Here is a 22,415-nt window from a genome sequence, read left to right as displayed (position 1 = left end):
CACGACACAAATACTCCCAAAGAGATTCTTATTGCGTCGTAAAAATTTTACGAGACAAAGATCCGTTTTCGGTCTAAAAATTAATTTAATTTCATTACCGGCGTCTCGTCCAATTTAAAATCGATGGCTTGCGAGCGTCTTAAATCGTCCATGAAACCGAGTCGTTCTCAACAACGAAACAGACTCAGAAAAATCTCCCCACGCTATGCAAATCAAAAAAAGACTTCAAGATTATTCGGCGAAAGCTGAATTAATTTTCTTCATTACACGCGTCGGAGCACTTTTACAGAAAGAAATATGAAAAAGAAACTGAATGAAAATCTTGTATAGAATAGAATTTTGAAACATGGATATCATCGTCAATAAAATGCGAAGTCTTTGTTATCTGTTAAAAAAAAATTGGGTGAGGAATGAATATGAAAGTGGAGATTCATTGAATCCTCCCCCACCACCCACGCCGCTGCACGTAGATATTTCTGATTCTGACAAAAGGGTTGTTCAGTTTTAAATCGCCACCACCGGATTACATGCGTGCAGAACACGTGTCCAGGCGCAGCAAGTGGTTTGCAGAAGTTTTCGCTTTAGTATTCCTCCGGCGATCGCGTAGTCTACCCAAGTTCAAGTCCACCCCCGGACTCCATTAAAATCCGGCCGGAGATAATGTCGCTTCTATTAAAATAAATAACTCCGGCGTCCCGTCACGAATCAAAAAACAACTCTCCGTAATTGAATGGATTCTGAAGTGCTTCCTTGCATCGTTCTCCCATTACCATGTACATTTCGCGAAATTAATTAGAATCGGCAAACTTTTGACTCTTGTCGTTCCCACACCGTTTAACCTAATTAGTCGACGGAATGGCCGATCGGCTGATCCTCGTGTTGCTGTTTTTGTGCTGGAGCACCGCCAAGAAACTGTGCTCGTCGCAGCAGCCCCGCGACGACACCTTTCTCCAGTACAACGTGGGCGTCTTGATGGCATCGCATCTGGACTCGCCCTTCGACCTGGAGAGGTGCGGTCCCGCCGTCGACATGGCCCTCCAGGAGGTCAACGACAAGTTCCTCGCCCAGCACGCCGTCAAACTCCGAAAAGTCCAAGAGAGGTAAACGTGCAGGGGTCGCTCGTCGCATCTTGCATCTTCCAGTGGTGACAGAAACTACCCCGACGGTGTTATTAATTTTATTTGCAGATTAAAACGCTCGTAAAAATGCATCGAATCTTTTATGACTTTAGACGCGGCACCTCCGCCATTATTGCACGTTCACTTCTAGTTTGCAAATGTGCGTATTATTGTGATTATGCATCCGGCTCGCTTGAATCGGTTTTTTATTCATGGAGTCGTTGGATTTTATGCGTCTTTACAAAATATTACGGGGAAATTTCAGAGGAAAAGTACTACACCTGGCTTTTTAATATCGGAAACGAGGGCTCCGGGGCAGCTCGGCACTTGCGAACTTCGTAACAACGACTGAATAATTCCTAAACGAATTATGATTTAATTAGTTCGGGCTCGAATCGGCCCCTCCGTATTCGTATTTTAAACTGTGTGTGGGGTGCTTAAGGAAAAGCAGGAAATTATTAACGCAGCTAAAATTTCTCCACAGAAAATTTGGTCTTCAAAATTAATCTATTAAAGAGATCACCGTGTCAACATACGTGTGCTATCAATAAAACGCAATTTGCATTAAATTCCACCAGATCGGTCTTGTTTGTCCTGAACAAAAAAGAAAAAAGATGAAATTATTAGGATAATTTCTTGCTATAAAACGCAACTGTCCACGTTGAGGGGGGCCCAGAGTCGGACTTGACGAAATTTACCCCGTCCGTTGTCATTTTTTATTTTTCTCGTTTTATTTTCACTCTGCAAACACCTGCAGACAGGTTTCAGCAACAAACAAATAGAATGGAAGTGACGCGCCATACGTTATTACATAAAAGAAATTGTGAGTATGAGATTGGACACGAATCTGCTTATCGCTCGAGGGAATATTTTCATACGGTCTGAAAGCCATTCGTTTTGAATACACAATGGCACAGTTTTTGAGAGAAAAGTGGGAACGCGAAATGCGATTGGTTTGCAAGTGGGATTGACAACTACAAAAAAAAAACTAGAAAACTTGATTACTCACCGTTGTGCGATACCTAATCGAGACACTTTTGGGGAATGGGGGCCCCAAAGTTCCATTAAAGTTTGAATTCTGAAAACACGACGCAGATACGTCATTCCGCATTTTGAAAAAGTGTTACCAACCAACCGACACCAACTGTACGGCTGTGAAAATGTCTATATTTTAAAAAAATTTAGAAAATGTCGAAAGTGGACTAAATACCTATAGGCTGTGCCAAATGCAAATAACTACCACCTGTTGAATTAAGTTGGTGAAAACAAAATTACACTAAGTGTATAATGGCAATTTTGATATTACTAACAGGATTCTAGACCAATCAAATCTAAGTACACAACGTTGCCGGTTGATTTTCTGGGTAGAATTAGAATGCAATGTTGGGAAAAAGACTATAGTTGTTGCGGTTACTTAGCGAGCGCTATTGTGAGTAAATACAACAATGAGGGGGCAAAAAAATAATTGAAATTTGAATTTCGTAAGCAGAATTAGTATGCGTCATTCTGCATTTCGAAAAAGTGCTACGAACTGTCCGTTTTCCAAATTTTCCAAATTAAGTTCTCAAAAATTACAAGAGTTGACCTAATGTTGTGTTTGAAGCTAAAGGCCCAAAAGAATTTGATTTTATATTTTGGAAAAGTGCTGTCAACAGTACACGATCTTTGTCGAGGTTTGCAATGAAAAAAAAAAAGGGTTAAATTATGTAATTAGTTTTGAAATTGTGATGCTTTAAAGACTCGAATCGTTGCAGCGCATATTTGTGAGCGACTTTACGGGTTATTGCGAGATAAAAACTACATAAAACGTGTTGCCAACATGGAGTAAATGAAGGGGCAAGAAGGGGGCCATTACTGAATGGGGCGTCGGAAGTGGCTGTTATTCCAAAACGCGTTTCTATGCCATCACACAATGATGTGGGAGCGTGTTTCGGTTGGCACAAGGCGTAAAAATAATTCATTCACGAAACATTTTTCATTTTAGTGCGAGCAATGGGATTTTTATGTTCAATATCGGATGTTCGAGGAGACGAGGATAAAGTTGTAAAAAAATGGTGTTTTTATTGGTTTGAGGTTGATGTTGTGGGATAGGTGATTTGTTTGGTGTATCCGAATTGGTAAAGACAAGCTGTATTGAGTTGGGTAAAATCGGATGTTTTCCTAAGATTAGGATTTTTTCGTTAACTTCTCGCTCGAACAAACAAAAATCTTGGGTTTGCTCTTTAGAAAGCAGCCGCTTGAGACGATATTGTCTTGAAGCATATTTTCCAGATCGGCGATTGGAAAATGTTAATTGGTGGTGCGAACTGCGCTGATTGGGTGTATCGACTGGGAAAATTCGAAATGGCATAAGTATACAGGTTAGTCAAAAGTATGGAATGGGCGGTTTATTTCCGTATAACAAAATTTTTTTTTACTAATGTGCCAATCAAGTGATTTTTTTGGCTGATTTTTATTCCTCCTTCATTTCTTCAAATTACTTGATTTTTTTTTTACTACGCTTTATTAACAAAACTTATGTGTAAAATCATAATTTCCAATAACCGTCAAAATGTGATATCAAATCAGATTCCCCATTTTTTAATAGGCCCAATTTACACACGAACGAGTTGAATACAACATTTTTTTGTTCGACGAGCCCCTTAAAGGCTCCAGATCGCTTAAAACCTTTAAAATTAGCTTGACGTTTCGTTTTGACAAGTTGTGACATTTATCAAAATCCGTTCACATAGGAGAAAATCCCCAAATTCTGACAGTGTCGAACAAAAAAGATAATTCCCGATTTGACCCGACCCGACCCGGCGCCCACCCGGAGCCGACTCGGAACCCACCTGGAGCCGACCCGGAGCCGATCAAGTCACTTAAAAATCAGCAAACAAATAACTTGGTTGCCATTAAAAAAAATTACGTTTCCATGGAAATGCATTGACATACAAAGACAAAGAGTAGGCTAAGAAATGGAGAGAAAAAAAAACTTTTGTTAAAGGCATTTTGTTATAAAGTTCATATTAACGGACATAAACCCGTTCCATACTTTTGACTAACCCTGTATATTTCCGGGACACGAGGATTTCATTATTATCCGTTTTTTAATTACGACGTCACTGACATGATTGTAGGGTAGAGCAAGATAAACGAGAACAAATGAAATAAATTGAAATAAATTAAATTTTTCTAATTTTGACATATAAAGTGACACTTTTCAAAATTAATTGACGTTTGGAAACGTCACACTTTTCGTAACTGGTTAGAAAAGTAAAATCTTTCCTAACTGGTTAGGAAAAATTTATTTTCTAATAAATTTTTCCTAACCAGTTAGTCATATTTTTTGTTTTTAAGCAAAATAACCGTGCCTACTTACCTACTTGATATTTTAACACAATAATAATTTATTATTCATTACTTCGTTTAACGTTTGAAGAAACATATCTTTTGTCAAAATTAGAAAAAATCTTGTATGTAACACGTCAGGAAATGCAATTTTGTGTAACTCGTGTGATTTTGCGGGATCTCGCTGCGCTCGTCCCGCAAATATTCCACTCGTTACACAAAATAACGCATTTCCTAACTGGTTACATAAATAGCTAATTTTGCAGTTTTTGTCGACAATAATTCAACTCGGTGGCATTCAATGCAGATGCAAGTAAATAAAATCAGAAACATGTTGTTTTCTGTTAAATAAAAGTAAAAAAAAGCGATCAGGGGACACCCGGGTTTGAACCGGGGACCTCTCGATCTGCAGTCGAATGCTCTACCACTGAGCTATATCCCCGTTGTTACTTTGTTTTAGGATAAGGTAATTATAGCACAACTCCTAAAAGTCCTTTTATAATTAATTAATCCTTAAAAAATCATCTATTAATTAATTAAACGTTAAGTTAAAAATTAAGATTATTGTTCCAAATCCGCAGATATGAAGAAACTATGTAGGTTGTGTCAAGTCAAGTTAAAATACATTTATTTTTTTGAATTAATTTCGTCTAACAATAGGTACTTTGTTGGCGGGTGGCTATTGAGGCTTTTGACCTTTTCAGTCGTGGTTTACATCGTTTATTACAATATACAAGTGGTGTGATTGAAAAATCCTACTTTCATGTATTTTTCATGACAGATATATATGAGGTCTTTTTCGCAGAATTTAAGTTTTAACATAAAAACTTAACGACTACAATTTCTTTGGCTCTTTGAAATTTCAGCAAGTGTCTCTGTTCGATCTCTTTATTACAGTTTTTCAATCTTCCTCTTTCACACCACTTGCTCAAAATTGTTTCTTCTTTCAACAAAATATGTATTTGGGGTTAAATTTGTGACTGTCCAAAATATGAAAAAACTCTGATACATACATTTTTACAAATATGTGGAAGTTCTGGCTCTGATGCAAGGTACCTATTGCTTTTTCATTCTCTCTGCATCACATTGTGCAGAAAAATATTTTCCAAATTTGATCAAATACATTATTAAGTGATTTACAGCTTCAATTCCAAGATATTTTTCTCAAGTTTGGTTTGACGTTATTTGCAAAACTGGTATCAAAGTATATCGTTTTTGATTTTTGCGTCGCGTCCAATCAAAAACCGGTGCGATTCTTTCTCTTCAATAGCCATTTAGCCCATTGACACTAATCCCAGCCTTAAGTTCGCCCGGAGCAGACAATTAGCAATCACCGCCGCATTGAATAATCCCGATTAGTCTCACCCACCACTCCGGTCTGTTTGTTTTAAATTATACCCCATTTCACACCGGAGTTTGTGTTTATCCCGATACTGGAATTTATTCTGAATGCGTATCATCAGCACCGCGTATCAAGTTGAAATTACCACCTGCGACGGTCAAGTTCATTTCGTCTTCATCCCCAGCTACCCCTCGTGCAGCGGCGCCCTGGCTCCGGGATTAGCCGCCGACATGCACTTTAAATCCGACGTGATTGCATTCGTGGGTCCGGCTTGTTTGTTTGCCCTTGAACCCGTCGCTGGCCTGGCGGCCTACTGGAACACCCCCATCATCACAGGAATGGGGGACCAGCCGCCATCGGAGGGAGAGCTGTCGGTCACGTCCGGCATCCTCGGCAGGCTGCAGAAGTGGAACAAGAGCGACAGTGCCGTAAGTGTGCCATTAAACAAATTGTCAAATTGGACATTAGGCCCTAATGAAGCCATTAACGGAATGAATTACGAAAACGGTTTGATTGCGTTGTTTCGTGACGGGGAAAAATCTCGTCGTTTCAGGGGATCCTCAAGGACAAGACCAAGTATCCCACGTTGACGAGGATGTCGTATTGTCAATGCAGGCTCAAGTCGGTCTTTGCGAGCATCTTCAGGCAGTTTGGGTGGAAACATGTCGCCCTCATCTTGGACAGGTCCGATTTGTTTTCGTTGACCGCCGGTAAGTCTACGTTGCCATAGCACTATAGATATGAATATGATAGTGGCCATAGTGGCTTAGGTACTTGTCTATGGGATAGGTACATATTTTATTGTTTTCAAATTTCAAATTATATTTTTAAAACTTTAGATACTTGCAAAATAATTGCGATTTCTGAAAGTCTTATTTTATATTAAAACTGTAAATTGTTCTTCACCAGCTTCACCTGCAGTTCAAATTGAAAATTAGTTTTTATTTTCACTTTAAATTGTAAATTAAACTCCCAAATTACTAGCTACACAATTACAGCAAGCTTTACTAGAGTTAGAGTTGAAATTGTAAATCAGTCCCCTTGTTCTCTAGTCTAAACTAGAAATCACGAAAATCTCAAACTTTAAACGTTATCTTTGGTCAAAATTACTTTTTGTTTGACTTTGATATATTGATGATAAAGTTCCACAAGAAAACTGTCAACAACATGATCTTTAGATATTCTTTACTTAATACCATAATCAATAATTTTTGACGTTATCAGTCATGGTGAAATTTTTTTGAGTAAGGCGTGCCATTTCTGCGACATTTATATTTATGTTCAATAAGACGAGGTGGCCGAGTGGTTAAGGCGTTGGACTGCTAATCCAATGGGCTCTGCCCGCGTGGGTTCGAATCCCATCCTCGTCGAAAATATTTTTTTAATTTTTTTGTTTCAAATTATTTTTTATTGATCTGTCATAATTGGCAATTAATTCATCAAACTTATAATTAATAACCAAAATATCACTATTGAGTCTGAGATACAAAGTGAGTGCTTGTTATTTAAATAAAGTTTTTTATTTACTTTTGTTTTTGATTTAAATTTAATACTAAAAAAATTTAATACTAAAATGATGAAATTATGTAATCTTAAAGAAAACAATAAAAATGCGCAACAAGTACCGCCAAGTGCGATATATTTGCTACATGTCAGGATGGCCGAGCGGTCTAAGGCGCCAGACTCAAGGTTACCTTGCCTGGTTTCAGGTTTAATGAGCGTTCTGGTCCACTTCTGTGGGCGTGGGTTCGAATCCCACTTCTGACATTACGTTTTTTTTTGTTTTACACCAACTGGACCCTTTTTTAGTAATTTTAAAAGAGCAATTATAATCGATTTATATAAAATTGAACACTTCTGTTATGTCCAACACCCGGACATCTCATTTAAAAGTTCATTACTCAAGGACTGAAGGACCAGGGTTGGTGACATTCTAATAGATCTAACAAATGTTAATCAAATCAGTAGCAACTGGTCAAATTGCAAATAAAATAAGTTGAAGTATTTATTATTGTCAAGAAAAACCAGTAACAGACAAATAACAATTTGTAAACTATTATTTTAATGGTACTGTCGCGAGCAATAAATTTTGGTCGTCAAGGGGTCAAATTCTTTGACGCAATGAAAAGTGCTCTAATGTGAAACGGGCATAACCTCAAATACATTCTATTTGTCTTGCCTTGTCACGATCTTGTAAACTTTTTGGAAATCTCAACCGGGTTGCCACCCTAGCTTCTGAGTTCTGACACATCCGTCTCTATCAGTGAAATCATTTTTACTCTATTAAAATACGACATTGGGGCCATAATTTTGAATATTTAGAATAAAACATTGCCAATTTTTTTTATTGACGTTTTATTGACATTGGCAAGCAAAATTTTTAATTTGTGACAGTAGCGGGAAATTTCAAAATGATCTTGACAACCAACATTTATTGTTCGCGACTGTACATAAGTGGAATCTGTAAAATATTAAAATCAGACTCTTAGAAATCTAAGAAATTTGATTGTGACTTCACCAATACTAAATAAAAAAGTTATGTTCTACTAAATTGTTAAATGTCAATAAAAAAGTGAAAAGAATGACTCAAACAAGAACGGTAACAACAGTCAATAACAATTTTAACATAATCGTGAAAGTTCGTAGCTTACATGAATTAATTGGTTTTTCACTCTAATCTCTTGAAAAAATTATTAAATCAAATGCACTCCCAAAAGAGTCAGTCAAAAACTGTTAAATATTTATAACTTCCAATGGTATCTCCTGATTTTTGTTTTCTTTGTAAATTGTGAAATATTGATTTTATTTTGATTAAAAAAAAGTGCCCCGGGTGAGGATCGAACTCACGACCTTAAGATTATGAGACTTACGCGCTGCCTACTGCGCTACCGAGGCCATGCGCGATGGTTCCCATACTCGGCATTTCAACAAAAAATCAACCCTTGTAAATAAAAACATTTTCTGTTTTTCTAAAATGTCGCTTAATCTCACTTCTATTTTTTTTGTTTCCTATCTGAAGCCTTTAACTAACTTCGATAAACATCATTCAGCATGTCAAGATAGCCTGGTGGCTTGAGGAATAGACAATATGTCCTAGTAAAACATCAAATTGTATAATTATTATCAATTCTCATTTTTAGGGAAAAACTTGGAGCACGGCTTAAAAAAGCGCGGCTTGTTGACCTTCATCCGCGAACTGGACGGCAACGACAACGAGTCCATCGACAACTACCTCCGGGACGCCAGCATGTACGCCCGAGGTAGGCCCGCGCCCCAATCCGTTCCTGACTAACTGTCAAATTGCAGTGGTGATCTTGAGCGTGCGAGGCACCCTAGTCCGCAAGTTCATGCTGGCGGCTCACGCCCTCGGGATGACCAAAGGCGACTGGACCTTCCTCGACGTGGAGATCTTCCAAGGTTCGTACTGGAAGGACCACGACTGGGAGGCCGGCGACAGCCACGACGCCGCCGCTCGCAAGGCCTACGAAGCCCTTCTCCGAGTGTCGCTCCTGCAGCCGACCAGCGACCAGTTCCAGGACTTTGCGGACAGGGTGAAGGAGCGGGCGGTGAGGGACTACAACTACAGCATCAGCGACGAGGAGGAAATTAATTTCGTGATCGGGGCGTTCTACGATGGAGTCTATCTCCTGGGGATGGCGCTGAACGAGACCTTGACCGAAGGGGGTGACATCAGAGATGGGCTCAATATCACGACGAGGATGTGGTCCAGAGATTTTCACGGTACAAAAAAAAAACAATATGGCGTCTTTTTTGACAGCTTTTTATTGAGAATAATATTTATAGGGATCACCGGTCATGTCCGCATTGACGACAACGGCGACAGAGACGCCGACTATTCGGTCCTAGACCTGGACCCCATCACCGGAAAGTTTGAAGTGGTGGCTCACTACTACGGAGTCCACAAGCGTTATTCACCTGTTACGGGGAAAAAAATACACTGGCCTGGAGGCAGAGAAGGTCCCCCACCTGACATCCCTCGATGTGGCTTTATGAACGACAACGCAGAATGTAGGAATCGTGGTAACTTGACGTAACCCCATCAAAATGTTGTATTTAGTGTCGTTTTTGTGCTGCTGAAGAAGTCTACATGATTATATTATACGGATCGTTCACTTTTGGAGTTTTTCTAGCTCTAATCGTGACATTCATCTGCGTCTGTAACAAGTAAGTACCTCGACACGCCTTTTCACTCTTTCCCAAAAGTTACCATTTAGGCAAATGCGAATCGCTGCCGATTTGAACAACATGTCGTGGAGAATCAGACGCGAAGAAGTCATTCTGGAGATGGGAAAGTCTTGCGGTTCTAAATTAGCACTCCAGAAACTGACAGAAGTGAGAATGGCAGAATTAAATTTCTCGACCTTAAGGTGTTGTCGTGTTGCAGTCGTACGGACTGAGAAGCGGTCGCGCCTCCATCACCTCCACCAACTCCCTGCAAGCTAAAATTTTCACCACGGTGGGAATCCACAAAGGAAATCGTGTCGCCATCAAGAAAATCTCCAAGAAGAAGGTCGACATCAACAAGAAACTTCTCTGGGAGATCAAGCAAGTCAGGGATGTGACCCACGAGAACACTGTGAGATTTTTGGGGGCTTGCATCGAGTGCCCCGATGTCTTGATCATAACAGAATACTGTCCGAGGGGTAGCTTGAAAGACGTCCTAGAAAACGACGCCATTCAGCTCGACTGGAATTTTCGGATGTCGCTGATTCACGACGTCGTCAAGGTATTGACGCGCTCCCGTTTGTTTCTTTTATTCTTTCTGGAATCTCTCCAGGGGATGAGTTATCTTCACAGCTGCGAAGTGTCAGTTCATGGCAAGTTGCGATCGTGCAACTGTCTGATTGACGGTCGATTTGTTTTGAAGATCTCAGATTTTGGCTTGGCTACGTTGACGGCTCCTCTCCAAGCAGAAAAAGATTCGGATTATTACAAAAGTAATCCGCATTGGGTCGTCTCGAGTCTTTGATTTAACAAATTATTGTAGAGATGTTGTGGGTGGCACCTGAACTCCTTCCGTTGACGATTATTCCCGGTACTCCGGCCACGCAGAAGGGAGACGTGTACAGTTTCAGCGTCATTTTGGAAGAAATTATAGTCAGAGGAGGCCCTTACGAAGCCGCTCGCCAGTTTCTAGAGCCTCACGGTGACCACTTTCACTTATTTTAACTCTAAATCTAAAGTATTCTCTGTAGAGATCATTTCGAGAGTGGCCGCTAGAGAAAATCCTCCATTTCGACCAGCCGTGAGTTGCAGGGACTGTCCCGAAGACTTGTTAGAGTTGATGGAACGCTGTTGGAGTGACAATCCAGAAGACAGACCCACTTTCGAAACTCTCAAAATTACCCTTCGCGGCATCATGAAGTGAGCGTCTCTGTCTCTGCCCCGTTCGTTCCTTCTATTTGTCAAATTTGTTCTCAGAGGGTATTGCGAGAATCTCATGGACGACCTCCTCAGAAGAATGGAACAATACGCCAACAACTTGGAGGCTTTGGTTGGGGAAAAAACGGAACAACTCAGTCAAGAAAAAAGACGTTCCGAAGAGCTCCTCTATCAAGTACTCCCGAGACCTGTGGCCCAACAGTTGATGGTCGGGGAACTGGTCCAACCGGAACAGTTCGAGTGCGTCACGATTTATTTCAGCGACATCGTTGGCTTCACAGTTCTGTGCGCCAGAAGCTCACCCATGGAAGTGGTGGACTTCTTGAACGACTTGTACAGCACTTTCGACAGAATAATCGGCTCCTACGACGTATACAAGGTCCGACGAAGCACCCGAAGCGGCAACATCAACATCTTATCCGTCCACGTTTCAGGTGGAAACCATCGGCGACGCTTACATGGTGGTCTCCGGGCTCCCGGAGAGAAACGGTGACGTCCACGCACGCGAAATCGCACTTCTCTCTTTGGCCATATTGGACGCCATCCGTTGCTTCACGATCCAGCACCAGCCCGACTACCAGTTGAAGGTGCGAATCGGGATCCACTCGGGGCCAGTTTGCGCAGGAGTCGTGGGCCAGAGGATGCCCCATTATTGCCTCTTCGGCGACACCGTCAACACCGCGAGCAGGATGGAGAGCACGGGTCATTGTGAGTTACCAGCAAATCTGTAAAAAGTCCCAAGGTCTCCTTTTAGCTTTGAAGATACACGTCAGCGAAACCACCAAGAATATCTTGGACAAGTTCGGCACGTTCAAGCTGGAGTTGAGGGGCGAGGTCGAGTTGAAAGGAAAGGGGTTTGTTACGACGTATTGGCTGTTGGGGAGCAGCGAGCCGGTGGCGAGGCCCGCGTCCCCCTTGGCCGCGACGGGGGACCAAGACGCCAACCCATATCCGTTAATTTTCATGGGGAATTGAAATTATTTTTTAACACTTAATAATAGACGAAGTTGTCAAGAGTGTTTTGTTTCATTTAATAGTAGTTATATTAAAAGACAAGTTTCATAAGACCAGTCTTGAAGCACGAATTCAAGATTAAAAAACGAGTGGCGTAGCCACGAGTTATTTCAAAGAATGAGAGCTTCAAGGTCTTATGGAACGAGTTTTTTTATACTATTTTTTGTAATTTGCCCTTTTTAAGCCGTTTTTAAACAAAAATGTTTACTTTCCTCGATTTAGGGATTTTTGTGGCGGTTGGTAATGACTTAATTTTAAAAGTGAAAATTTGATCAAGTCTTCAAAGTCGCCTTTTGTTTTATCCAAATTCTGTCACAAAACACGAATATGGAAGATAAGCTTTCATGTGCGCCCGCTGAAATACCTACGTGAAATTGCCAAAAATAGGGTCGTGAAATTGCCAAAAATACGGTCGTGAATTTGTTGCCTGATAAAACCTAAACATTTTCGTAAAATATTCCGTGAAATAATGGCTATAAGGACATCCCAGATGATGACGTCGCGTTCGTTCTCTATGAGAGAATCAAAATGGAGGTAAAGTACAAAAAAATTCTTACAACACTTTTATCAGAACTTGGTGATGTGTCACACATAATCGTTCTAAAAATAAGAATTGATTAAATAAATGTCGGTGTACGTGGACTGATATTTCTTTGAACTACAAACAAACTGACTTAAAGTTTATCTTTATGTTTGTTCATCGAAGGTGAATAATATTTGACAAGAGCTTTTTATTATGTTTATTCACCTAATCTTTAAAATCGCACTAAAACGATTCGCAGAACAGACAAGATGTAATCTTGCAGTTTTTCTATATCTCAAAACTTTTTCTTGTTAAGTGTCAAGAAAAAATAGAAAAATACACTAGAAATAATCAGGCGATAACATCACTTCTCATTATTACACAAAAGCTTTTTATTAAACAAATACACGCTGTGGCTGTTTTGTTTCAGATAAATTAATTCCATTGTACTTGGAGCTGGATTCTGATAGCATTCTTAATAAGACGACCACGTTTTATGAAATAATTTTATTTAAATTGGTACATCACATCCAACAAAAAATATCCCGGTACAAAACTATGATACATATAAAAACTATGTAAATTATCACCGTATCAGCCTGCCATAAAATTAAAACTTATCATTGGAAATGCCATGAAGATATTGAGTTAACACATGAGATTCCTACATCTACAACATAATATCAGTACATGAATAAAAATAAAATGAAAATGCTCGTCGTTGGAATGCTCCGCGACTCTAAAAATTTGAAAAGTGACGATCAGTCTATCAAATAAAATTGTTAAAACAACCGACGATCGCGATGATGGTGCAACTGTTAACAAATGTGACATCACAGCCTCCTAGAATGTTTTAGTTCTTTGCTTTAGGAGATTCTTTGACTGGTACCACCTTCGGTTGTTCTTTGACCGGTTGAGGTTGAGCTTGTTTAGGTGGTGTCGTGGTCGGCGCAGGTGGTGCAGTAGTCGGCTTGGGTGTTGCGGTTGCTTTAGGAGTCGTCGTTTTGGGGGTAGGTTTGGGCGTTGTTGTGGTGGGTTTAGGCGTGGTAGTGGTTGTAGGTTTGGGTGTGGTGGTGGTTGTGGGTTTAGGAGTCGTGGTAGCTGCGGGTTTGGGCGTTGTTGTTGTTGGTTTCGGTGTTGTGGTCGTAGTGGTGGGTTTGGGTGTTGTGGTCGTAGTGGTAGGTTTAGGTGTTGTGGTCGTAGTAGGTTTGGGCGTTGTTGTCGTAGTAGGTTTGGGCGCTGCTGTTGTAGATTTAGGTGTTGCGGTGGCAGGTTTAGGTGTTGGAGTAGAGGACGGCGCTTGTCTCAAATGTTCCCACCCAACCTTCGACAGCGGAATTCGCCCGATGTAGTCGTTAAACGGAGAACCGAGATAGAGGGTGTCTTTGAAAATATGCGCCTCGCTGATCCCCGCCAGTTTCTTGTTCAGACAGTGGATGCTGTCCAAAATCTCTCCGTTCTTGGAGACGTGCAAGATGGTGACCCGTTTCGGGTAGAAGAACTGACCCATGGTGAAGTGGCCCACCATGTGGACTCCACGTTGAGAAATTTCGTTTGGATAAATATCGTTGGCCAATTTGAATGCGAACTGGACCAGACCGAAAATTCTGGAGATGAATTTACGCAAAAGGGGGAAAGGACCCAAAATTTGGGTCACCGCGGGATTTTCGGAGTCGACCGCGACCACCAGAGGTACGATGAAGCCGCCCTTGCCGTCGACTTTTAAATTATCTGTCATGCCCGGAAGTCCATCGAGGAAAATGTCGTGGGTGCCCTTTTTGGGGCCCTTCAAATGGTAGCGACGAAGGCGGTTCCGCGCCGTCTCCGACACCAAAACAAACGACTCGTCGTCGGACAGAGCGACGCCATTAGCGAAATGCAAATCTGATATGAGAACGGTGTTTTTTTTCGTTTTAGAATCGTAACGAACCAATCTAAAATTCAAAAAAAAATCCAATCAACATCATAATCAAGTCGTTAAGTTGCGATAACCTTCATGAACTAATTATTCATTCAAAACAAAATCGCTCTTACCTCCCACTACCGTCCGCCAACAAGTCAAAAACTCCATCCTGCAAGGTGAATTCGGTGCTGGAATCCGTCCAGAACAGGTCCCCGTTGGTGGCCACAGCGATGGAATTCGGCAGAGTTACGTTCGCACCGCCGATCTGCTCGTTCACCGCCACCAGGCGCTCTTTTTTTCCGGTGTTGACGTCAACTTTGAAGATGCCGTAATACGAGTCGGCGACGAACAGGGTGCCGCTCTTGTCGAAAGCCATCCCCAGGGGGCGCCCGCATAGCTGTTCTTCGTACGCACCCTTGCACGGTTTGCCGAATTTCACGATGGGGGTGATGTGGTTGCCAGTTAGTTTTACGACGTCGCCCCCATGTACCGTCGTGTACAGCTCACCTTTGTAGTCGACGAAGGCCTCGGGACCGTGCAACGCGCCTTTATGCCACAGTTCCACGTCGTTGAGTTTCTCGTTGAGCTTGAGGCCCCCTTCGAAAGGACGCGCGGGGGCTACTCTGAGAGATTTGGTTAGTGGGGCGAGCACCTCGCACGACCCTACTTACTTGTATGATTGAGAATATTTCGCATCCGGAGGTATTTTCGGAAGGAACAACAGCAGTAGGGCGATTATTACTAATTCGATCGTCCTACGGGTGAGGAACTTGACTACACCGAGCAAACCCATCCCTGAAGTGAGGTTATAGTTTATCTAATATTTCTCGTGAAGATTTAAGAGCAACTTACTTCCTTACGTGTCGCACTCGCAACTACGATGACACTGCAATTAAAAAGTTTCCGACTAACTGTTCATTTCACGTTACGCGGACCTTGATCCAGCCTTGAACTGTTTTGACAACACCGAGTGACAGTTCAAATGTGGCGCCATCTGTCCAATAGTTAAATTTAAAAAAAGAAATTCCCCAAGTTTAAATTTGGGGCTTCTGGAACGACCCCAATCGTGATTCAAACGTTGTAAAGGTGAATAAACCTGCAGCCATGAATTAAACGATCAGTGCAAGGAAGCACGGTGCGGTGAGTCAACTGAAAAAGTTTCAATTACTCGTAAAAACAATAGTATTCATAAAAAGTGAGGTTACATCACATTAACACCAAAAGTAAATGATACGCCAATTTAATGCATAATTTACGAATTCGATCTTATTTACAAACTTTTATTGAAAACTTTTTTTGCGTAATATGACTAATAACTGGTCACCAATCATCCTGTCTAAGTCTGTATGTCCAATTATCACTGCGCACCACTTGCACTCCAGGTCCATAATAGGGGATCACATACGCGGATCCGTCCGCAGGTCCCACAACTTGCGTAGCGATGAGCACGATATCGATCAATTGGCCCAGAAACATGAATCCCAAAGTACAAAATTTTGCCAATCCGATAGCTGGATACCCCAAATAAAACCTATCTACCCCAAACATTCCCAAGAAAATGGATAGCAACAGAGCAGTTTCAAATGAGTACCCATTCCTAAAATACCGATTTATTATCTTCATATATTTAAACAAAGGACAGACTTACGTCCATTTGCATGGCATCTCTCTAGTAAATGTGTTGCTGTTCGTTTCTGAACAATTTAGACCATCAGCCGCTATGCAAGGGACTAAAAAAAATTAAGTAATGCAGACTGAAACCGTCTACTTCAGTTACGTACCTCTGGCTTTGTTGTCTTTGGTACATCCCCGGATTTGTTGAGTTTTGGGGTCCACAAGGTCATAGTTGGGGTCTGGACATATGAATTGTCCCATGCGCAAATTATTGCAGTCTACAATTTTGGGGCTTGAGTCTGTCGTGTAGACCCACGCCGTAAGTAGCAAGTTTAACAGTAAATTGAAGAGAAATATTTTTTTCATTTTTAATTTTCACATAGCGAAAAGAAGTAGAGGTTATGTATTCAAGTTGACACAAGTCAAATTTGATCGAAATTTTCTAAATGCGTTATTATATCGTCCATAAATACCTCACCCGTAGCTTAAATCGGTCGTACTAACGAAGTGACGATACTAATTTTAAGAATAAAATTGTGCGTTCTTGACAAAAGTGAAAAATAAAAATAGTGAGGTTATGTTGTCGAAATATCAACTGTCAAACTTCTTGAGAAACGAATGTTGGATAAAAATAGAGATTAGACGTAAATGTGTGTACAAAATGCTCTTCGCAAAGTGCTAGTAAATCACGTGTTTACACCGGAATATTACAAGTTTGATCTTCACAGTCGGTGAGGTTATGTTTCAACTATTTACATTTGGAACATAGGCGATGGCCTGGAATCTAAGCCGAATACCGACAACCTTACCCCGCATAATATCCCTCTCGATTCTCGCAAAGAGTTTGCCTCAATTCTACTCAAAATTAGAAGTAGATGTTATCGACGATTTTACGTCGCAGTTGATGCACCAGAAGATGGGGAAGTGGGATCATCAGAAAAGAAAAAACGAAGCTCTAGTCGAAAACGTGTCGCGTTCCGGAGAAAAACAATTCGACGAGGTGAAAATAGGAGAGCTAGGAACCGACCAACTAGGTATTTTGTTCCAAAACGCCATAGACGCGGACAATGGTGAATCTGTGATTGATCTAATTAAGTTTTGCGTCGACCGCAACGAAACTCCGCCGCTTGCCGTCTTGATGAATGTGCTATCGTTCTGTTCCCAAAACGGGAATAAAGACGCGATTCAGCAAATTCATCAGTTGTGCGAAAACCGCCACCCGGATCTCCTCGTAGCCCATTCGAATTTCCGTCATTTCATAGCTGAGGCGGTTTGGGTGCGAGGGGACGTGTCCAAAGCCGTGGAGATATTCGAGGGGGTTTATCGCGAAAACGCGTTTCTGCGGCGCAGAATTAGATTGATCCTGAAATATTTAATGACCGATCTGGTGTCCAGCGGTAGCGAAGCGGCTCTCGGCAACACGATGCATTTTGCCGAAAGACTCTTTAGGGATTTTAACGATTTGTCCCCGTTGACGTACGTGTGGCAGACCTGCTTTCTAAGCGAGTGGTTTTCGGATCAGTGCGTGGCCTTGGAATTGCTCGAAAAGCACAACGGACTTTGTAAAGCTGTGATCAACAGGATACCCTACGTGGTGTTCGTTTCGTTGAAGTGTCACAGGACCGAAGTCGTCTACCGATTGTTGGAAATTCTACTGAAGTATAAAATGAAGCAGCAGTATTCGAGCGTCGTGGCCTGTCTCCTGAATTATCAATGTAATATTTTTCCATCAGTTGTGTCGTGACGACTGACTCTGATTTTCAGTTCGTCGAGGGGATCTGATTCGCTGTTCGGAAATAATCAGATGGGCGGTCGACAACGACGTCCCGTTACCAAAGAATCACCACATTAAAATGATCAACTTATTACTCAACAGGAAAATGAACACGCCTCTGGCGCCGCAAGAAAAGGAGGACCACAAACCAAGATACGACCTCAAATTCTGATTCCCGCTGTTGCTGACTAACAATAAAAGAACAACACTAGTTGATTCAACAAAACTTGGGTTTTATTTCAAAAAAACAATAACTTTTCAATTACAATTAAACGACCCCTTTGGACGTCAGGTGGTGCACTGGAGGTACATGAAAAATGAAACAGTCCAAATAATATAAATGGTTTAATTGCGTAAATTATTTTAACAATTGTGTTACTGTGTACTGTGATGATTAACATAATTTGAGGGTACAATACCGGGCGTGACTTAATTCAATTGTTTTTGTTTGTATTCAGTCCGGTAGTGTACAACAGGTTGACACAGAAAAAGACGTTTTTCTCTTGCCCTCTCTCCCCTTCCCATAGAAAACATTCGTTACATAGGCCAACTTATATCACAGTTGCTAAAATGTACATGCTTTGATTATTTTTCTTGGATCCTCCTAATCCACCATTAAAACTATGTATAACTTAAACGTTTACAATAAAAATAGGTCGCATTATGTAAATATCAAGAAATGGATAATCGCGCGACGTACAAAAACGACGTATCAATTTGAGCAAGCTTACGGTTATTATCATCATCGTTTACGCAAAGAAACACAAGAAAAATCGTACAGTTCTTAATATCTACATAAATTCTACCAGATACACAATTACCATGAGTTCATATTAAAAATATAATTACTTACTTTTTATTCTATTGTTATTTTGTGGGCATATTTACCAAGTGGAAGTGCATGCTTTTCAATGTAGTTCTTCTGGTTTTTCGCTGTCGCCGTAAAATTTAGGCTGCAACCACATAAAACATTATCGTCACAAAAGAATGAGGGAGTGGAAAGCGGTAAATTCAACCAAACAGCACGCAACAAATGTTACAAAGCCCCACACTCAATCCTAACAATGTATTATTGTTCCACTCTAGAATCGGCACAAGTTGACTTACAACGAGTATAACTGAAGCAATGACTCTGAAACTGTCATCCGTCATGTGAACATCAAGAGTGAGATTTTTTCGGGACAAGTAAAATTAGGATAATTGATATTGCGTAAGACGAAGGAGCTCTCTAAACCATTTCTTTACTATCTAGAAAGACTAAACGACACACGTGTTGGAAAACGCAAAGAAAATGCGTAAATTTATAGAATTTTCAAACAAACTCTCAGAAAAAGAAGTGCCTCTTTAAACTTGAAATATTTATCTTGCTTCTTGTAATGGTTATAAACTTGTATTATCACTGATCCATTTATTTTTGAACATAAAATGACCTTTTTCACCTTTCGGTGTGATCGGAATTTTGGCACCGGAATTTTTTATGGTCAAAATCGACGAAGAAAAAAACGATGACTCATTCCAACATTTAAAAATCTTTATCATTAATTACCATAATGTTACGTAAGTTATTTTAAAAATGTTTGCATAATGAAGAAGCTCTTATCAACAGTGTGACATTCGTAATTTGTACATTTTTTAAAATCTTTTTGAAAAAAAAAATCTGATTCGCAGACTTCTCTACTAAAAGAAAAACGAGAAATTACACGATCAGGTTTATTGTTTTTCACAAATATGTTTTAACTCTGGAAATGGATTTACGCAGAGCCGAGGGACAAGGTCGTTCGTTACCTTTCGTTAACAACGCAATCGTCTTATTTTTTGATACGACCCTTTTCGATTGTTTCTTTCTCTCTTTCTTCCGCATCTTTGGTAAAAACAAAACACATTATAGTTTCAAACAGAAATCTAGCCGATTTCGTGTTTAAAGAGCTCCCGTTTCGCCTACTCAATGCCACAGATAAGATTTCCACTACTAAGAATTCCTACTATCAAGTGACTCGGAAACGGCAGCATTCTTTTGACTTACCAAATCGTGGGATTCCGGCTGTGCCCTGCTGGTCTCGTCGTCGTCATCCGAGTCTTCCTCCCCAGATGTGTCTGCGTTGTTCCGGTCTGACGAACAAATCAAAACGTCGTTTTTTCACGACTCAAACATGCATACGAACCTTTCTGCACGCCGTCCGTCGACGTGTTGTGATTTCTGGCGGCGGACGTGAGCTCGCCGAAGCAATGGAGGCAGACGCGTAGAGGCTTCGAACTCTGGTTGGGCAGCAGGAATCGTTTATTCGAACACGGCCCGCAGACCACGGCCCCGCACTTGCGGCAGTGGTGCCTCCGGTTGATCAACGTGAACTGTGATTTTTTGCAGCGCATGCAGACGGAGGCTTCGCCGTCGGGAACCCAGACGGCCGCGTGCTCCTCCACCGCCTTCTTGCCGCTTTTTCTCAGCAAGTCTTCGATGCACTTGTTTATGTGGGCCATCCATTCTTGCTTTTCCGTGGCCGTCGCGGCGTACACCGCGAAGGACTTGGAAGCGGTTCGAATGAACCAGCCGTTTCGAAATTCTGAAAGCGAAACGCGGGGTAAACGCAGGAACGAGGCGCCCTCACCAACTCACGATTGTCGTCCTCGAGATTTTCCAGTTTCACTTCTTCTAACGGAATGATATGTTGCTTGTTGTATTTTTTCTTGTTGATGATGATATTACCGTAAACTAGGATGTCGTTGAATAGAAAAAACTGTCTAGTCTTGGGTTTCTTCCGGCACATTTTCACCAGGACCCCCTCGCCGACCAGGACGCGTCCCGGGACTTCCAGCGGCTGTCCGGAATTCCCGAAGCAACTTTCCACTGTGGCTATTCGCCTGGTGTTGGCTTCACTGTTCACTAAAACGGGAACGACACACTCGGGAATTACTACGGCCACGGGTACTTCCATGATGAGCGTCGCGTCAGAAATGATAATTTAGAGGAAGTCGACGGTTGGGCAACGAAAGCACTCTCGAAAAACTCTGGTAAACAGACCATGAAGGATTGTGATGGCATTAAATTAACCTTATAAGGGACGCGGAAGAAATACCGCGACTCGCGAAATTATCGAATGAAACGAAGCAAGTGGAGAGAAAACAAGCACGCTTTTATCGTTTCGAACGGGCTTACCTAATTTATCAACCATTTCTTCTCCTTTTCAGGATTTTCACAAACACCACTGCCCACTTTCCTCTTTCCCAAACTGACATCTGTCATCTGTCAAAACGGGACACCATTACACGCCTCTTATTTTTTTAACTGGTTGCTTAATTTTAATCCTTTGCGGATTAACTGCACTCGACAACTCCTTCGACTTGTTCGTAGTGGCACGTATCGGCTTTTATTCCATTTATTTAATCTCGTAAACTCGTGCATTATGTGATAAATATAGGGATTTTCATTTTTGCGGTTGTCAGCGTCAGTTCGTCAGCCGTCTCCGACAATCACATGACAGCTATTACTTGTGAGGTGTGATCAGTTTTGAAAAAAAAATCCAAAAATGCCAATTTGTGGGCCCAAATTGTCACTATGTGGCTTAATTTTGAGCGTCTGGGGAATAGTTCAGTTGGTAAGGCTCGTCATCGCTGCTCAAAGACGATAAATACGATCGTTTTGACGTGAACTTTTATTTCAGGGTTTAATGGGAATATTTTACTACGTCCATTCCGTGGCCCTCGCTGAGGATCTACCGGGCGTCGAGGAACCCCACACCCCGAACGATCTGGACGAGTTTTATGCGAACATAGATAGGGGCTACACACAGGTAGGTTCAATTGATTTTTGAGTTACCTTGAAATTATGTTTTATTGTTTTGTAGAACGCCTTTAACTGCTGGATCGCCGCCCTCTTGTACATTGTAACGTTGGCCGTATCGGCACATCAATTCTGGGCTAACAATCGCTCTTCGTTGAGTGTTTAGTTTAATTTTATTTTTCCAGTATTGTTATTTTGCGTATATGTATGTACCAGATTTTAGTGTAAATATGTGTAAGAAAAAAATTCTCATTCCCTGAGGCTCTGTAGGTTTTAAGTTATTATCACATCTGTACCCATTTTATTTTTTTGTTGTCTCATTTTTGTTAAAAGTCATGTTGACAGATGTGAATGGATTGTAGGTTACATTATTCTAATAAAGAAGTCGCCAGTTACTGACTTTTAACTGTGGAGTTCTGTCAACCACAATTTTACTCTAAAACCCCCAAAAACGAAAAATCCTACAACACCATTTTGTACATTGAAGGACTTCCCTTGATTATTACTTTTTCCTCGCTGAAGGTGACATGACGAAATACGTAAATATAACATAAAATAACAATTGAAAAATAATATTAAATAAGTTGTATAGTAACAGGACTTAATTATGTGAATC

The 22,415-nt window shown here is 41.1% G+C and overlaps 6 protein-coding genes and 4 non-coding genes across 12 annotated transcripts; 5 read left to right on the top strand and 5 right to left on the bottom strand.

Annotated features, from left to right (window-relative positions):
- The first annotated feature begins 340 nt into the window (after positions 1-340).
- Positions 341-12,209, top strand: LOC138122844 (atrial natriuretic peptide receptor 1). Its single transcript, XM_069037218.1, has 15 exons — positions 341-1,100; positions 5,975-6,218; positions 6,344-6,500; positions 8,931-9,050; positions 9,097-9,531; positions 9,595-9,831; positions 9,891-9,975; positions 10,026-10,143; positions 10,196-10,537; positions 10,589-10,748; positions 10,799-10,957; positions 11,007-11,175; positions 11,233-11,572; positions 11,628-11,901; positions 11,948-12,209. Exons 1-15 carry the CDS (start codon positions 856-858, stop codon positions 12,166-12,168), a joined length of 3,306 nt encoding a protein of 1,101 aa, XP_068893319.1. The 5' UTR covers positions 341-855; the 3' UTR covers positions 12,169-12,209.
- TRNAC-GCA (transfer RNA cysteine (anticodon GCA)) lies at positions 4,819-4,890 on the bottom strand. The gene has a single exon. It is a non-coding gene; the product is annotated as a tRNA-Cys (tRNA).
- Positions 7,079-7,160, top strand: TRNAS-GCU (transfer RNA serine (anticodon GCU)). Its single transcript has one exon. It is a non-coding gene; the product is annotated as a tRNA-Ser (tRNA).
- Positions 7,442-7,557, top strand: TRNAL-CAA (transfer RNA leucine (anticodon CAA)). The gene is made up of 2 exons: positions 7,442-7,479; positions 7,512-7,557. It is a non-coding gene; the product is annotated as a tRNA-Leu (tRNA).
- Positions 8,613-8,685, bottom strand: TRNAM-CAU (transfer RNA methionine (anticodon CAU)). The gene has a single exon. It is a non-coding gene; the product is annotated as a tRNA-Met (tRNA).
- Positions 12,210-13,222: 1,013 nt separating the features above from the next.
- On the bottom strand, positions 13,223-15,628 carry LOC138122852 (adipocyte plasma membrane-associated protein Hemomucin-like). Its single transcript, XM_069037231.1, has 4 exons — positions 15,486-15,628; positions 15,305-15,428; positions 14,765-15,256; positions 13,223-14,664 (listed from the first exon to the last, which is right to left on the bottom strand). Exons 2-4 carry the CDS (start codon positions 15,424-15,426, stop codon positions 13,584-13,586), a joined length of 1,695 nt encoding a protein of 564 aa, XP_068893332.1. The 5' UTR covers positions 15,427-15,428; positions 15,486-15,628; the 3' UTR covers positions 13,223-13,583.
- Positions 15,629-15,857: 229 nt separating this feature from the next.
- Positions 15,858-16,613, bottom strand: bisc (biscotti). The gene is made up of 3 exons (XM_069037244.1): positions 16,415-16,613; positions 16,282-16,363; positions 15,858-16,230 (listed from the first exon to the last, which is right to left on the bottom strand). The coding sequence occupies exons 1-3, from the start codon at positions 16,611-16,613 to the stop codon at positions 15,954-15,956; spliced, it is 558 nt and encodes a 185-aa protein (XP_068893345.1). The 3' UTR covers positions 15,858-15,953.
- Positions 16,614-17,019: 406 nt separating this feature from the next.
- LOC138122854 (uncharacterized) lies at positions 17,020-18,247 on the top strand. Its single transcript, XM_069037237.1, has 2 exons — positions 17,020-17,962; positions 18,012-18,247. The coding sequence occupies exons 1-2, from the start codon at positions 17,020-17,022 to the stop codon at positions 18,191-18,193; spliced, it is 1,125 nt and encodes a 374-aa protein (XP_068893338.1). The 3' UTR covers positions 18,194-18,247.
- A 106-nt stretch (positions 18,248-18,353) lies between these two features.
- rush (rush hour) lies at positions 18,354-21,333 on the bottom strand. Of its 3 annotated transcripts, XM_069037239.1 has the most exons (6): positions 21,176-21,319; positions 20,636-21,027; positions 20,184-20,582; positions 20,045-20,130; positions 19,129-19,159; positions 18,354-18,974 (listed from the first exon to the last, which is right to left on the bottom strand). In XM_069037239.1, the coding sequence occupies exons 2-6, from the start codon at positions 20,952-20,954 to the stop codon at positions 18,970-18,972; spliced, it is 840 nt and encodes a 279-aa protein (XP_068893340.1). In that variant the 5' UTR covers positions 20,955-21,027; positions 21,176-21,319; the 3' UTR covers positions 18,354-18,969. The 3 variants fall into 3 exon arrangements, with proteins under 3 accessions (XP_068893340.1, XP_068893341.1, XP_068893339.1); XM_069037240.1 differs by lacking the exon at positions 19,129-19,159 and having other exon boundaries at positions 20,636-20,902; positions 21,176-21,333; XM_069037238.1 differs by lacking the exon at positions 19,129-19,159.
- Positions 21,334-21,390: 57 nt separating this feature from the next.
- On the top strand, positions 21,391-22,205 carry RNASEK (Ribonuclease kappa). The gene is made up of 3 exons (XM_069037252.1): positions 21,391-21,614; positions 21,681-21,809; positions 21,864-22,205. Exons 1-3 carry the CDS (start codon positions 21,546-21,548, stop codon positions 21,963-21,965), a joined length of 300 nt encoding a protein of 99 aa, XP_068893353.1. The 5' UTR covers positions 21,391-21,545; the 3' UTR covers positions 21,966-22,205.
- The last annotated feature ends 210 nt before the right edge of the window (positions 22,206-22,415 follow it).

Source organism: Tenebrio molitor, chromosome 2 (genome assembly GCF_963966145.1).
Source record: "Tenebrio molitor chromosome 2, icTenMoli1.1, whole genome shotgun sequence".
In the NCBI taxonomy this organism is placed as follows: Eukaryota; Metazoa; Arthropoda; class Insecta; order Coleoptera; family Tenebrionidae; genus Tenebrio; species Tenebrio molitor.
This window is presented reverse-complemented; position numbering and strand designations above follow the sequence as displayed.